Source organism: Colobus angolensis, unplaced genomic scaffold (assembly GCF_000951035.1).
Source record: "Colobus angolensis palliatus isolate OR3802 unplaced genomic scaffold, Cang.pa_1.0 Scaffold48, whole genome shotgun sequence".
NCBI lineage: Eukaryota > Metazoa > Chordata > Mammalia > Primates > Cercopithecidae > Colobus > Colobus angolensis.
The window spans coordinates 3204030-3220056 of record NW_012118265.1 but is presented as its reverse complement, the minus strand read 5'-3'; the positions used below and the strand labels follow the sequence as shown (position 1 = coordinate 3220056).

Sequence of the window (16027 nt, the reverse complement as noted above, 5' to 3'; positions counted from 1 at the left end):
GTTTGAAATATTTTCCACCAACACTAAGTGGGGGTTGAAGGAGATAACAATGGGAAACTGTTCTAAATAACATAAAGGCAAGGATTAAAGAAAATACCAACTATATTGTGTTGCTACTCAGCAGATTCTATTATAGAGAAATAGGAAGAGAAAGCCACAGAATGATTTGCCTACACATTCATCTCCCTGGTGCAAGTGGGTATTGTTCTGTACCCTGTGGCAGGATTATAAATACTGCCAGAGAACAAGTACACAAAGTTGTTATGGAAACCAGAATGTTTCAGCTCAGAGTTATTTACAGAGAACTTTCAGGATTATCACATTCAATAAAATCAACTCTTGCTTCACCCTGTGCTAGTGCATCCCAATCAAATATCTATTTTTAAGGTTTCTTCAATCAGCTGTACTTATGTAAATAAGAATTCAGGAGTCAGTTGATGGGGACCACATCACAGAAGTGTAATTTATGAGTAGCATTTTTGTATCACGTGCTTGAAGCTTGTCCATACTTGCCTCAACCACTGTCAAGTTTGCTGGTTTCCGTAATATAGGAATAAGGTGGCTATTGACTACTGCCTTCAGCAGATAAATATTTCCTCCACTGTAGCTGGTGTCTGTGTTGCCTGATACTGTGGCACTGTGGGACTAGGCTCTTCACATTCTGCAACTTACCTTTGAGGCTAGACAGTGACCACTGCCTCTGGCTATCATTTTTGTCCTTAATTGTGAACTGGAATTTTTCCAGCCATCCAGGAGGATCTTTGAAAAAGTTGGGTATTTTTTGTTTGAAAAGGTAATTGTACAATGAGGATTTTCATCACTTTTGAAGGATCTTTTGAACCATTTGATGTTTCAGCAGATGAAACTGTGGAGGTTGTCAAGCTGATGATAAAGGTATGTACTTCATTCCCAAGCCATCAAAATGTATATTAATTTTAACAGTGCAGTGCATTTAAAAATGTACAAAGGGTAGAGATGCTATTGGGCATATTTTCAGCAAAAACGGAATGAAAACTATTTGAAAATACTATTATTTGCTTACACAATAGATTTATAAGAAGACAGTAACTCTGGTGATGTCAGACAAGAAAACAAAGAGCCAGTCAATTCCCAAGAAAACAAAAACAAAAGTCTGACTTCTTTTTAGGGAATGTGTGGGTTGTACACAGGCCAGATAATATTATTGCAATTCTTCGTAAAAGGACAAAAGCAAGACACTAACTTCAGGCTATATAAGTGGGACATGCCAGTCATCAGATAAATGTCTTATTTGGTGAGCAAACAACCACAAAGAACCGAAGGATTTTGGAAGCAGAGAGGACTTTAGAGAACTTGTGAGCTATGGCTTCATTTTGCATTCAGGAAAAACTGAAGCTCAGAAAGGTTGACTATCTTACCTAGGATCACAGAGCCAGAATAAGAAATAACTTGTGTACAGTATCTTCCTTATAAATTTCACGTAAATGTTCACTCTAAAGTAAAAAATTAAGCAAAATATTTAGTTTCTGATCATCAAATATTTAATTTGGAGATGGTCATTCCTACTTGCTAAGCAGCATTTACTGAACCATAGTTACATGATATTCAGATTATTACGATGACTGAAATCTAAATCTTGTAACAGAAGGTACCTTAACCTCTATGTTTTATGAATCCCTTTGGAAGTCTGGTGAAGTCTATAGACTGCTTCTCAGAATGTCTTTAAATGCATAAAATAAAACAGATATAATAGAAATGAAATTTGTTATATTAAAATACATTTTCATACATTAAAAAGCCCAAATGTATGATACAGTGACATGTGGACTTCCTAATTAACACATTGACTAACAAGTTCTAGCAGCTCATCAAATAACTATTGTATTTTCAAAATACAGATCAGTAGAAATAATATTTTGAAATATATGCAACAACTATAATGTGATATGAAAACACCTGTGACGTCTATTGGTGTCAGTCACAGGTGCAGCGACTACTCCTACTTTAATTAGCTGCCTACATGTGTAATTGAAAGAAAATCTCAATTTCATTTAGAGTTAATAAAATAAAGATGTAGTTTCTTCCCATCTAAATTCTATCCATAAACGTTTTGGAAGTTCTCTAAGTTAAGAACCCCTATTTAATACTTCTTCCGTTTGTCCCAATTATAATGCCCAGAGGAAAAAAATGTGAAGGGAAAGAGAGTACATTTCTGGTCTAGTAATGTAGAAATGTACTGTTTTCATCATATGCTATTGATTTTTAAGGATCATTTCCACATTCCTCTCTCTGAAGACAAACAAGGCAGGCGGTATCTGGAGTTAATGTATGCTGGAGCCGCTCTAAAGGACAGCTGGAGTCTTGCTGATGTTGGAATATCTTTCTGCTCAACTCTCAAATGCTTTGTTAAGGTATGATGGTCAGGGTAACATTTGTCTAAGATATCTATCTCATTTTGAATAAAGTTGGGGATAAGTTAACCAAAATAATTCCATAACTTAAAAAGAAATTGTCTCTCTTGCCTTCTCCTCACTTCCATTTGTATAATGGGTCTTATGCATGCTTTGTGCTGTAAGGGGAAGTAAGATATGGAGAAGGGATAGAGCTGCCCCCTTTTTACTCTTCTTCCTCTTGCCTCCCCACGCCCTTTATTGCCTGCCCAGTCCTGCCATCACAGAACCAATATGAAAACAAAGCCAAGGGAATTCCAGATCTGGAATTTGATGTGGGAAGAAGAGCATTAGATCATTTCAGTGGGGCCACAGTGATTACCAGCAGTGGAATGAGGAAGGAGAAGAAATTTTCAGTAGCAATAAGAATGAAAAGGAATTTTCTACATCCAAATCCAGCCAAAGTAGCCATTCCAATTAGGTGTACATGCAATAAAGATTTTTTTCATTTATAGAGGGTCCTTAATCAATGGTGCTTAACTTAAGATACACAGTTGGGCTTTAAGAACCTTAAAAACCCCTAAAGTTGTAATATAAATAAAATGAATGTGCCTGGAGATTTTCTGAGTCTAAGATCCTGTATGTACAACAATTTTTTAAAGGAATGAGTGGTCCAAAGAATTTAAACGCTGCTGCTCTAGGGAAGAAGTATTATCCTGTATTAGTGCTTTACCGTATATAAAAATATGAACCTTAAGAAACTTAGTAAAGTATACATTCTCCACTAAATGGGTCACCAAGTTTCTCATATTTAACATTGAAAAAAATTATGGTAGTCAAAGTTAACTCTTTCTTTTAATATGTGTTAGTACTTGACTAAATGGATGTTTAAAAGTAATACTCTGGGCCGGGTGTGGTGGCTTACGCCTGTAATCCCAGCACTTTGGGAGGACAAGGTGGGAGGATCACGAGGTCAGGAGATAGAGACCATCCTGGTCAACATAGTGAAACCCCATCTCTACTAAAAATACGAAAATTAGCTGGGTGTGGTGGCACACTCCTGTAGTCCCAGCTACTCGTGAGGCTGAGGCAGGAGAATCACTTGAATTCGGGAGGGGGAGGTTGCAGTGAGCCGAGCTCGAGCCACTACACTCCAGCCTGGGCAAGAGTGAGACCCTGTCTCAAAAAAACAAACAAACAAACAACAAAGGAATATTCTTCAATATTTATTATTAAGTAGGAAAGACAAGTCACAGAATAATGATCACTGGATCATCCCATTTACGTAAACAAAAGACCATATTTACAAACGTTTTTAATGTTTTCTTTTCTCCCTCTTTTACTCAGAAAATGGAAGTATAACATTACATTTCAAAGCAGACCGAATTCCAGCCATTTCTTAATGTCTTCTCTTTATATCTTTAAATATATTTCCATACTACGTTTTTGGTACCGTACAGGATCAGCTCTCTAAAATTTCCCAGAATTCTGTAATGCCAATCATAAGGTTCAAGACTTTTTATTGTTTGCTTGCTTAGAGATGGTAGTGTAAGTTCAATACTAACATTTGAGCTGACTGGAAGAATCTGATGGCTTTTCAGGTATGTAGACAAAGTTTTTAACAATATAGATAGGATACTTTTATTTAACTAAGGACTGATTTTATTTTTGTTATATAACATTTTAAAATTTATTGTTTAATAGGTAGTATGTTCACATGGTTCTCAATTCAAAAGGAACAAAAAGATACATAGTAAAAGTCTCCTGGCCGGGTGTAGTGGCTCACACCTGTGACCCAGCAGTTTAGAAGGCTGAGGTGGGTGGATCACCTGAGGTCAGGAGTTCGAGACCAGTCTGGCCAACATGGTGAAACCCCATCTCTAATAAAAATACAAAAATTAGCTGGCTGTGGTGGGCACACCTGTAACCCCAGCTACTCAGGAGGCTGAGGCAGGAAAATTGCTTGAACCCAGGAGGCGCAGGTTATAGTGAGCCGATATCACACCACTGTACTCCAGCCTAAGTGATAGAGTGAGACTCCGTTTCAAAACAAGAAAAAGAAAAGAAAAAGAAAAAACTCTCCCTCCTCTGACCCCCAGTTTCCCTCCCCAGATGCAACCTCTGTTCACAGTTTTACTTACAAAAACATTTCCTAAATTCTGCCAATAAAGCATCATATATCACAGTGATGCAAGCAAGCTTCATGCTGAACTCTTTTACCTGAAGTTTTAAACTGCTAATTCTATAAATAGAAAGCAGGGGTAAAAGAGGCTATTCAATGCAACCAACCTGAGCAAGATGGTGAGACCCCATCTCTACAAAAATATTTTTAAAATTATCCGGGTGTGGTGGTGCACACCTATAATCCCAGCTACTTGTGAGGCTGAGGCAGGAGGATCAATTGAACCCAGCCTGTGCAAGAGAGTGAGATCTGTCTCAAAAAAAAGAGAGGAGTTTATTCAAGGGAGCCAGGGCAGAAGTCACAGGACTGGACAACACATAGAGTTTGATTAAAAACTCTCAAGTTCCCTGAAATTTTACTAATTGTACTCTTCATTCTGTCCAGTAGAATCACATTTAGGGAATATCCCAGGCCTGAAAGAGTACAGTCATACCAGTTCTATCATGCTTGATCTATCTCAGGTTACCAAGGCTGATTTCCAAGTCATGTTAGTTGCTTTACTGAATAATTAAATATATATACATTTAAGTAGTACCTTTCCTACTTAATTATGTTTAATCATGTTACTTTGTGAAAGTTAGTTTGCCTTGAGAGATATAGAAGATGCCACAGTAAGGGAGGGAATGAATCCCTGAGGTGCAACTCTTTAGCATCTCTAAATTTTGGTACAACTTAGAAATATCATAATGTGAACCCAAAACTTTTGTAAAGTTCAAAAACTTGGCAAGTAAGTGGTTTTTCTTTCTAAAAAGGTACAAGTAGATATTATGTCTCACGAAATAAATCCAAAATAGTTGGCTTCTTTATAGTGCTCATATTTTTGTGTGCTTACAAGGTTCTGCTTGTGTGAAAAAGAGGGAAAGACACTGGATAAATACAGAGATTATCTACTGTGAAATACATTCTTTAAATAGTCAGTACTTTTTCCAGGTTCCCCGTATATTATGCTTTTCTTTTAATGGTAATATAGACATATTTGGAAAAGAAATGGAAATAGGGGTAATATAAGAATAGTGGGAAAAGAACATTGTATTCTCACCACTTCTATTCAACATAATGTTGGAAGTTCTGGCTAGGGCAATCAGGCAGGAGAAAGAAATAAAGGGTATTCAATTAGGAAAAGAGGAAGCAAAATTGTCCCTGTTTGCAGGTGACATGATTGTATATTTAGAAAACCCCATCATCTCAGACCAAAATCTCCTTAAGCTAATAAGCAACTTCAGCAAAGTCTCAGGATACAAAATCAATGTGGAAAAATCACGAGCATTCCTATACACCAATAACAGACAAACAGAGAGCCAAATCATGAGTGAACTCCCATTCACAATTGCTACAAAGAGAATAAAATGCCTAGGAATCCAACTTACAAGGGATGTGAAGGCCCTCTTCAAGGAGAACTACAAACCACTGCTCAACGAAATAAAAGAGGACACAAACAAATGGAAGAACATTCCATGCCCATGGATAGGAAGAATCAATATCGTGAAAATGACCATACTGCAGAAGGTAATTTATAGATTCAATGCCATCCCCATTAAGCTACCAATGACTTTCTTCACAGAATTGGAAAAAACTACTTTAAAGTTCATATGCAACCAAAAAAGAGCCCACATTGCCAAGACAATGCTAAGCCAAAAGAACAAAGTTGGAGACATCACACTACCTGACTTCAAACTATACTACAAGGCTACAGTAACCAAAACAGCATGGTACTGGTACCAAAACAGAGATATAGACCAATGGAACAGAACAGAGCCCTCAGAAATAATACCACACATTGACAACCATCTGATCTTTGACAAACCTGACAAAAACAAGAAGTGGGGAAAGGATTCCCTATTTAATAAATGGTGCTGGGAAAACTGGCCAGCCATATGTAGAAAGTTGAAATTGGATCCCTTCCTTATACCTTATACAAAAATTAATTCAGGATGGATTAAAGATGTAAATGTTAGACCTAAAACCATAAAAACGCTAGAAGAAAACCTAGGCAATACCATTCAGGACATAGGCATGGGCAAAGACTTCATGATTAAAACACCAAAAGCAATGGCAACAAAAGCCAAAATTGACAAATGGTATCTAATTAAACTAAAGAGCTTCTGCACAGCAAAAGAACCTACCAGCAGAGTGAACAGGCAACCTACAGAATGGGAGAAAATTTTCACAATCTACCCATCTGACAAGGGGATAATATCCAGAATCTACAAAGAACTTAAACAAATTTACTAGAAAAAAATCAAACAACCCCATCAAAAAGTGGGTGAAGGATATGAACAGACACTTCTCAAAAGAAGACATTCATGCAGGCAACAGACACATGAAAAAATGCTTATCATCACTGGCCATCAGGGAAATGCAAATCAAAACCACAATGAGATACCATCTCACATCAGTTAGAATGGCAATCATTAAAAAGTCAGGAATCAACACTGTTGGTGGGACTGTAAACTAGTTCAGCCATTGTGGAAGACAATGTGGCAATTTCTCAAGGATCTAGAACTAGAAATACCATTTGACCCAGCTATCCCATTACTGGGTATATACCCAAAGGATTATAAATCATGCTGCTATAAGGACACATGCACACGTATGCTTATTGTGGCACTATTCACAATAGCAAAGACTTGGAACCAACCCAAATGTCCATCAGTGATAGACTGGATTAAGAAAATGTGGCACATATATATACCATGGAACACTATGCAGCCATAAAAAAGGATGAGTTCCTGTCCTTTGTAGGGACATGGATGAAGCTGGAAACCATCATTCTGAGCAAACTATTGCAAGGACAGAAAACCAAACACTGCATGCTCTCACTCATAGGTGGGAATTGAACAATGAGAACACCTGGACACAGGGTGGGGAACATCACACACCGGGGCCTGTCATAGGGTGAGGAGAAGGGGGAGGGATAGCATTAGGAGATATACCTAATGTAAATGACGAGTTAATGCGTGCAGCACACCAACATGGCACATGTATACATGTGTAACAAACCTGCACGTTGTGCACATGTACCCTAGAACTTAAAGTATAATAAAAATAATAATAATAATAAAAGAACATTGTATTAACTTTTCCTTCTTTGGAAAAGAACTCTTATGGAAGCCATAATCAATATTTTCTATGGTATATACCTCCAATTTCTATTAATACAGGAGTCAGTCCTGACCATTCATTGCTGATGCTGTTGCATTTCACTGTGTTCCTATAAACAACAGCATGAGGCACTGCAAAAGTCTATGTTTTTGTACAACATGCAGAGGCACTATCACTTTTGTCCCCTTCATTTTAACCTGTGTTATCATGGAAACAATTGCTTAAGTTTTGTCCACTGTTTTCACCCAGTGCTTAGAATAGTACCTAAGATACATAGTAGGCTGTACATAAATAGATATTAATAAATGAATTGATAAGGGTTTGAGAGGTAAAGTATGGAAATTAACAAGATGGTACCCTTCTGTGGCATTTCCCATTTTTCTCTACTGTTAGGGCAAAGCTCTCCCCAGTATTCTTGGCTTTTCCCCTGACCAACATCAAGGTTCTTAGTTGGAAGCAACGGAAACAAAGCCTAGATAATTTAAGCAGAAAATAAATATTGAAAAGCTATTGAGTAGTTTTCGGAAGATTGGAGAATCAGTCTTAGAGATTATGCAGCCAGAAACAACATCTAAAGCATGCCCTGGAACTAATCTAGGAAGGTCACCACTACAGACAACACTGAGTCCTCAAAGCAGTCCTCAAAGACGTGGTGCCAGCCCTGCTGCCAGGCCGGCAACTTCAGAAATGCCATTGCCCACAGACTTTCCTGTGTCTGTTGCTTCTCTGCCTTAGTGGCTCCTAATTCAAAGTGGGGGTAGATAGGCAGGTCTGATTGGGAGCACCTTGTCACATGTCCATGCCCTACTGCAAAGGGGGCCACCATCCAGCAGGTTGTGCTTTTCAGAGTGTGAAGTGGGCTCAGCCTCCCTAGGACTCCTCCTGGTTTCCCTGCCTCCTTCTATAATCAGACTTGTACCAACCAAGTGCTGGGGTCAAAACATAGTTAATCCCTCCTGACATCCCTGGAATGTTGTGAAAAGCTGTGTTATGCTGAGAGAATGACTGTAGTACCATTGAGTAGATGTCTATCAGATAAGTTAGAGAAGTTTGTACTATCTTGACAAGTCTAAAGTTGATTCAAAATGATAAACATTTTAGCTTTCAAAAGGTACTGTTAATGTATAAACACAAAAATCCAGGAAATATATATGTGGCTTTACATTTATGTGTTTTTATACACAAAAGCATGTATAAACATGTTTCTTTAAAATTTACACATGAAAGCATGTTTCTTAAAAATGGCCCTCTTTTCTAAGATGAGCCATAAAAAAAGATATGAAAAGAATCTGGTAAAGAAAGGTGTTCCAATTCAGTGTCCAAGACTCCACGGATAATCTCTCCAGAATGACTACCACACAAGAGGAGAAGTTTATGAAGACATCTCACTGGAATTCATTCAGTTCAACAAAAACAAACATTATTTCCCCTTTTGTTCACTCTGGAATAGTTCAGCAAGCTTCTGCTTACTTAGGGCTGTAACTCCAAAACAGCAAAATATAAAAAAGCACAACTTGAGAAAAAAAATATATCAGTACATTCAAAACTTTCATTAACTTGTTTTCTTTCAGTAGGTTCTGTTTAGTTTTTCCTTTTTTATTGTTAAAGTACATGTATGAATGTACAGTAAGTTAGCATTTGTTTTTTGAAGGTAAGCATGGAATTATTCTCATGAAATAGAATGTATTTGTTTTTATTGAAAAGTAAGATACTTTGTGTATATCTCTTGTGTTGGTTTGTTTGCATCTCAGTTTGTTTATAAAGGAAAAAGTCGAATTTTGTATATGTTCAACAATGATTTGTGTATGGTATTATTATGTAATAGCATCTGACTTCCTTGGGTGTGACTGACCAGCCTTCTCTGATTCAGAATACTTGGGGAGGAGTATCACGTAGAGAGAGAGGTAGAGAGATGCCTTCTCTTATGTGGATAAGGTGGGTTAGCAAGTTGCTATTAATTGGCATCTACCTACTCCCTCATCATACAACCAAATGAGGAAGTATCAACAACTAATGTGCCTCATTAGAACTCAAAATGGGTTTTCCCATAAAAACAAGGTTTATACAAAGGTGAATATGTAGAGTTTAAAAAGTAAAATGAGAACTACATTATGGATTAAAAAGGCCTGGGATGTCATTCAACATTTATTATTTATGTGATAAAAAGTTCCTGAATGCTAAGAAAAATGAACAGACTCTGCAGGTGCTAATTTGCTTGAGACTTAAGAATCTGGGTTCATTAATAATTAATAATATTTTCTTCCTTGCACTTTTTATTTTCATCTAAAGATTGCCAGATCAGCTGGGCACAGAGGCTCACTCCTGTAATCCCAATACTTTGGGAGGCTGAGGTGGATGGATTGCTTGAGGCCAGGGGGTCCAGACCAGCCTGGACAACATAGCTAGGCCCTGTCTCTACAAATAATAATTTAAAAAGTAGCTGGGTGTGGTGGCAAGTGCCTGTACTTGGGAGGCTGAGGCAGGAGGATTGCTTGAGTCTAGAAGTTTGAAGTTATTATGAGCTCTCATAGTGCCACTGCACTTCAGCCTGGGCAACAGAGTGGAATCTGTCTCAAAAAAAAAGATCGCTAGATACTTTGCAATTCTCCCTTATTACTTGTTCCAGAGTCAGTTATATGTATACTAAGTCATAGATGCTTATCTTTATAGATATAAATATATGATTATTCATATTCTGAGAAGCTTCTTTTCAACTTATCTAACCTCATACACCTAGTTAACTTAAGAGTGACTTGAGAGCTGGGAATGGAGGCGAATTCTTTCCCCAGCTACTCAGGAGGTGGGAGACTGCTTGAGCCCAGAAGTTCAAGATCAGCCTGCGTAACATAGCAAGCCTTAAAGACTCTTAAAAAAAATTTTTTTTTTTAAAGAGTGACTTAGGACTCTGTTATTTTGTTTGCATGTTATTCTATTTGCATTTATTTTGTTATTTGTTTGCATTTAATTTGTTATTTGCATGTAATTCTAAATATGAATTAGGAATTTTTAAAGAAATAAAAAAGAGCTATTATATAAAATATAATTTTTCTCTCTTTCCCACTATCTTTTTATTCAGTTTTCATAGGAATTTCTGCCTGCCCATGAATATTATCTACATTAGCTTGAACAGATACTTGCTTTATGGAACCATAGGAAAGCATGGCATGGCAAAAGTGAAAGGTTGAATCTTGTGTCCTTTAAATTTGTATTTCATGGGTTTATGAGAAACTATCACGAAAAATTGTTCTAAGCACTTTAGGCTTAGTGGGCAGCTCAGCTTGCTGATCTGGCTTTATGCGCAGCCACAGAGGGACCGAACCTGTTCCTAATCACTTCAGTCACTGAAATGGGCCCTAGATCAAAGTATTGTAGCCTTAAATTTCATCAGTAACACCACTCCTCAAAGGCTTTTTCAAAAAGGTCTGCATGTTGACCATATTACTGCTATGTGTTATGTGGGAGGGGAGAATGCATTTAATGTATTATAAGTCTGCAGGAGGCAGGGGCCCCTGGAGGAACCAGAGAGGGATTCTGATGGAAAAAATAGAGGAAGGAAACAAAGGAGGGGCAAGACAGCATTGACAGGTTGGAGCCCCCTGAAGAACCTGGAGGCCAGATACCAGGTTCTGAGAGAGTCCTGCAGTCATAGGCATTCCGTGATAGCGCCATGCACTGACATCTGCCAACCCAACAGCAGGCCGTTGCAGAAAAATATAACTGTCCTGAATCTGCTAAAGAGGAAGTAAAGTCAGTTTCATTTTTCATGAGAAAAGTGGAAATGATAATAATCTTTTCCTCCCCAGCTGCTTCCCATTTTTCCTATTTGCTGTAGTTTGAGTTTTGGTTTGATTTGTCTAAACCTGTTGTTAACAGAAGGATTCATATTTTCCTCAAACTTTCCATCTTAACACTACTTCAGATATCTCAGTTCTACTTGCTTTCCTACTTAGATTACAAAATGAAAGAAACAAAAGAAACTTTTCTAAACCTATATTTAGTATTTCCCTTTGTAAATAGTAAAAGTAGGCCAGGTGCAATGGCTCACACCTATAGTCCCAACACTATGGGAGGCCAAGGTGGGAAGATCGCTTGAGCCCAGGAGTTTGAGACCAGGCTGGGCAACATAGTGACACACACACACAAGAAAGAGAGAGAGAGAGAGAGAGGAGAGAGAGAGAAAGAAAGAAGAGAAAAGAGAAGAGAAGAAAGAAAGAAAAGAGAAGAGAAGAAAGAAAGAAAAGAAGGGTAAATAATAAAAGTAAATATATGTTGCTTTTAAAACAGTCAAACCATATAGACAATGAAAAGCACAAAATGATAAGCAAACACTCCCTTCCCACTCTCAACTCAGTTCCACTTGCCAGGAATAACCTCTCAGGAAAAAAATAAAAATAAGAATTGACTGAAGATTTCAAATCCACAGTATTCCAAATTAAAGTGCTGCATAACAGAGGAATGTTTTCTAAACTAACACCTCCATAAGCACAGGATGGATATAAATTATCAACACTCTTATGTATCTGGGTCTGTAGACTAAAAAGTCAAAGGATCTCAAAGTCTTGCCAAGTCTTCTTCACTTCACTCAAACAGGGGGACCTGTTAATATCTCAGGACATAGAGCTAGACTCAGACCAGAAGGCAGAGAACTTAAGTGACTATTGCTTTCACCTTAACACCCATGTCGTGGAGCTAGAGGTGCTCAAAGCTACCCCCTGAAATGCCTGGCCCTCATCCCAACCTCCAGACAATAAGTTCCCTCTTTTTCTCTCCCTTTAGGAAGAAGACAAGCCTACTCTATACGTGTTCAATGCTGTAACTCAAGAGACAATGCCAATAATGGAGAGCATTTCCCTTCTTGATAAAACAGTGTCTGATCTGAGAACACTGGTAACTCTGAGATGTGGCCTCCCTGTGAGTGTCTACTGTCTCCGAACCCCAAGGGGCCTGGAGATGTATGATTGCAACACCCTCAAGGACTACCAGACTGATATTGGTACTGCCCAGTATATTTGATATCAGCTACCATTTGGCACTAGGGTCCTTTGATACCAGATTTTGCAGCTTTTCAAGAGAAAATGGAAATCTAGGATTTTTATATACAGTCTGTTAACTTTATTTACATATTCCCTTTAAAACAGTTAATACATTTACATGGTTTAAATATCAGAAGTGAAAAAAGATGTGTAGTGGTTAAGTTTCCCTCCCTCTCCTGGCCCTACAAGCACTTAGTTCCCTCCTCATGGGCAACCATTACTGTTTTGAAGATTTACAATCAAAACCATTTCCAAATTAAATCTGAACAAATGGAGGCATTATTTCTAAATGGAAACCTCTGTAAGTTCAGTGTGGATATGAATTATCAACATTTCATTCTTGGGTCTGGGTCTACAGACTAAGAAATAAGGAGGGTCTCATGGCCTTGTCATGTCTTGTTCTCAAAGCAGATTCACTAATATCCTCAAGGGGGAAGAGCAAAACTCAGACCACTTCATCTTTTTCTCTTTCAAAATACACTTCGGGCATGTATAAATGCAAGTTCAAGTACATATTATTTTTCCCTTTTTTAATGCAAGGCAGCATATGATACATGCTACTCTGAACCCTGCTTTGGGCAATTTCATCTTAAATTGTCACTGGTTATATTAAAATAATCTTTATAACAATGTGACGCCAATGCTATACTGGCTGAAAGTATGCCTTAGTGGAATAGCATTTATCCCTGATACAAATTACAACCTTTCTCTAAATACTATACCTTGGCTGGGCATAGTGACTAGTGATTCATACCTGTAATGCTAGCACTTTTGGAGGCCAAGGGAGGGGGGAATCACTTGAGCTCAGTACTTCAAGACTAGCCTAGGCAACATAGTGAGATGCTCATCTGTATGAAAAAAAAAAAAAAAATAGCCGATGTGTTGGTGCACACCTGTAGTCCCAGCTGCTTGGAAGGCTGAGGTAGGAGGATCACTTGGACCAGGAGGTTAAGGCTGCAGTGGGCTGTGATCACACCATTGCACTCCAGCCTGGGTGATAGCGAGGCCCTGTCTCAGGAAAAAAAAAAAAAAAATCTGTACTTCCAGGTCATGTCTACTATAGCCAAACATCAATAAGACAAAGAAAAAAGCTGTCAGATTTGTTTTAAGAATACTAAAAAATGATTGGACAGTACAGAGATGATTAACATAGCCCCTACCTGATGATGACACACAAGTTCACGAAGCATTTCACATTTTTAAAAAATGGTTGGAACCTCACAGAAATTATTACTTGAAGTAAATGAATCCTTGCTGACAATCAGCACATCCTTAGTTGACATTGTGTTATAACACTGCAGTGAAATTTGAGTTCTCCCAACATACACATAGGGCTTTGTAGGTATCCTTAGTTAAGCAGTTTCGCTTTATATAACTGCTAAATTTGCATTTATTGATACTTCTCCTGACTGTTATATTTGCTTAGCATTATTCTTTCCTGTTATTTTAAATTAAGGCTCTCAAAACTTTAACATAATTTTTTTCCTTGTTTTTGATCAGGGAAGTGAAGTTTTACAATTTCTCCTCAGAGTACTTTGCTATAATGCACATACCTGCTCTACATGCTTGCTGGAAGCTGAACCCTGCCTAGAACATGATGGGGGCTTGCATAAGGAAGGGCACACAGTGGCATTTGTCCCCAAGCAACTGATAATCTAGTTATTTAATGAAGTACCAAAGGATGAAACAAAACTAGAATAAACTCTGGATGACTATTCTTCAGGCCTGTACTGCTCAGATTATAATGTGATGTTTTAAGCTGGAAGATAATTTGAATTGACCCAACCCCAACTTTTACAGACTGGAAAAAAAGTAAATCATCTGAATGATTAAATTACTTGCTCAGTGTGTGTCAAGGACAACATACCTAGTCCTTAAAATGACCCTCTGGGAGTAGGAACTTTAGGAAATGAGGGTATTCGGATATAAGGTTAAGGGTCTAAGCATAACCTGAGTAGGCTGCTTTGGTCACCATGAGAACACAGGGCATCAGAGGACCTCAAAGGGAAGGGAGGAAGGGCTCTTTGGCCTGCTTCATATGCTTCATACCTTTACCTAAAGCATAACTAGTATTCCTTAAGTAGCCAGCTCACCTTTTTTAAAACTAGAAGGTAAAAAGAGTCCTTGATGAGCTTGTACAGGATCTCTCTTTCTAGTCAATGAATCATCTCTGCTGCTATCAGGAGTTGAACCTTGGCCCCTTTTTCAGAGGCAGTGGAAAATCAGAAGGGTTTGGAGAAGCAGTCATGTCCAGGTTGAAAATCAAAGATTTAAGTAGCTCAATTAATCACTGCACATACTAGCTCATACAAACATTTACAAAGCTGCCTCTGCACTCTGGGTGTTTTTACAGTAAAGTGATAGAAATGAGACATGTATACACACTCAGTTAAAATCCAATAAGTCAGCTCAATGCAGGCTGAAGGCATATAGGGAAGGCATTCTGGAGACAGTGGGGCTGGAACACACAAAGATGTGGGAACTGTGAATCATCTGAGAGGAGGAAGGGAAGACATTCCAGGGACGGACAGAAAGCAGGAGACTGTTCTGGAGAGTGGAGGAGCCTTCCTGAGAGCACTAGCAAACACAGCTGAGGGCAGAAGGAGGAGGATCTTAAGGTGAGGGAACACAGCTCACACTTGCTGTGGCTGCAGCCAGAGCCCTGCACCTTCTGGAACAGGAGTGTTTTTTGTTTTGTTGCTGTTGTTGTTTGTTTTTGACTTGCAGTCATGCTCTTGTTGCCAGGCTGAAGTGCAGTGGCACGACTTCAGCTCACTGCAACCTCCGCCTCCCGGGTTCAAGCGATTCCCCTGCTTCAGCCTCCTGAGTAGCTGGGACTACAGGCATGTACCACCACTCCCAGCTAATTTTTTGTATTTTAGTAGAGACGAGGTTTCACCATGTTGGCCGGGATGGTCTCCATCTCCTGACCTTGTGGTCCGCCTGCCTTGGACTCCCAAAGTGCTGGGATTACAGGCATAAGCCATTGCACCAGCCTAGAACAGGAGTGTTCTAGGAGAGGTTTGATCTGGTAGCAAGCAATATGAAATATAGAAAGGAGTGAGGAAAGCCTGCAGGCAGGGTGATACAATAACTGGTATGTTCGATAATCCCAGTATTAATTAATTCCATTAGCAGTGGAAGAGACAAATCTGAGAAACACAGAAGGCAGAACAGGACAGAACATCATGCTAGATCACTTTTTTTTTTTGAGACAGGGTCTCACTCCATCACCCAGGCTGGAGTGCAGTGGCACAACCTCAGCTCACTGCAACCGCTGCCTCCTGGATTTCAGCGATTCTCTCACCTCAGCCTCCGGAGTAGATGGACTACAGGCGCAT

The 16027-nt window shown here is 38.7% G+C and overlaps 1 protein-coding gene across 1 annotated transcript in view; it reads left to right on the top strand.

The window, feature by feature from the left end:
• The first annotated feature begins 404 nt into the window (after window positions 1-404).
• ANKUB1 (ankyrin repeat and ubiquitin domain containing 1) overlaps window positions 405-16027 on the top strand; it is a 37365-nt gene continuing 21742 nt past the window's right edge. The window contains exons 1-3 of the mRNA XM_011958943.1: window positions 405-894; window positions 2247-2390; window positions 12430-12646. Of these exons, the coding sequence (XP_011814333.1) occupies window positions 805-894; window positions 2247-2390; window positions 12430-12646 (451 nt within the window). The 5' untranslated portion in view covers window positions 405-804. The remainder of the gene's footprint in view (window positions 895-2246; window positions 2391-12429; window positions 12647-16027) is intronic.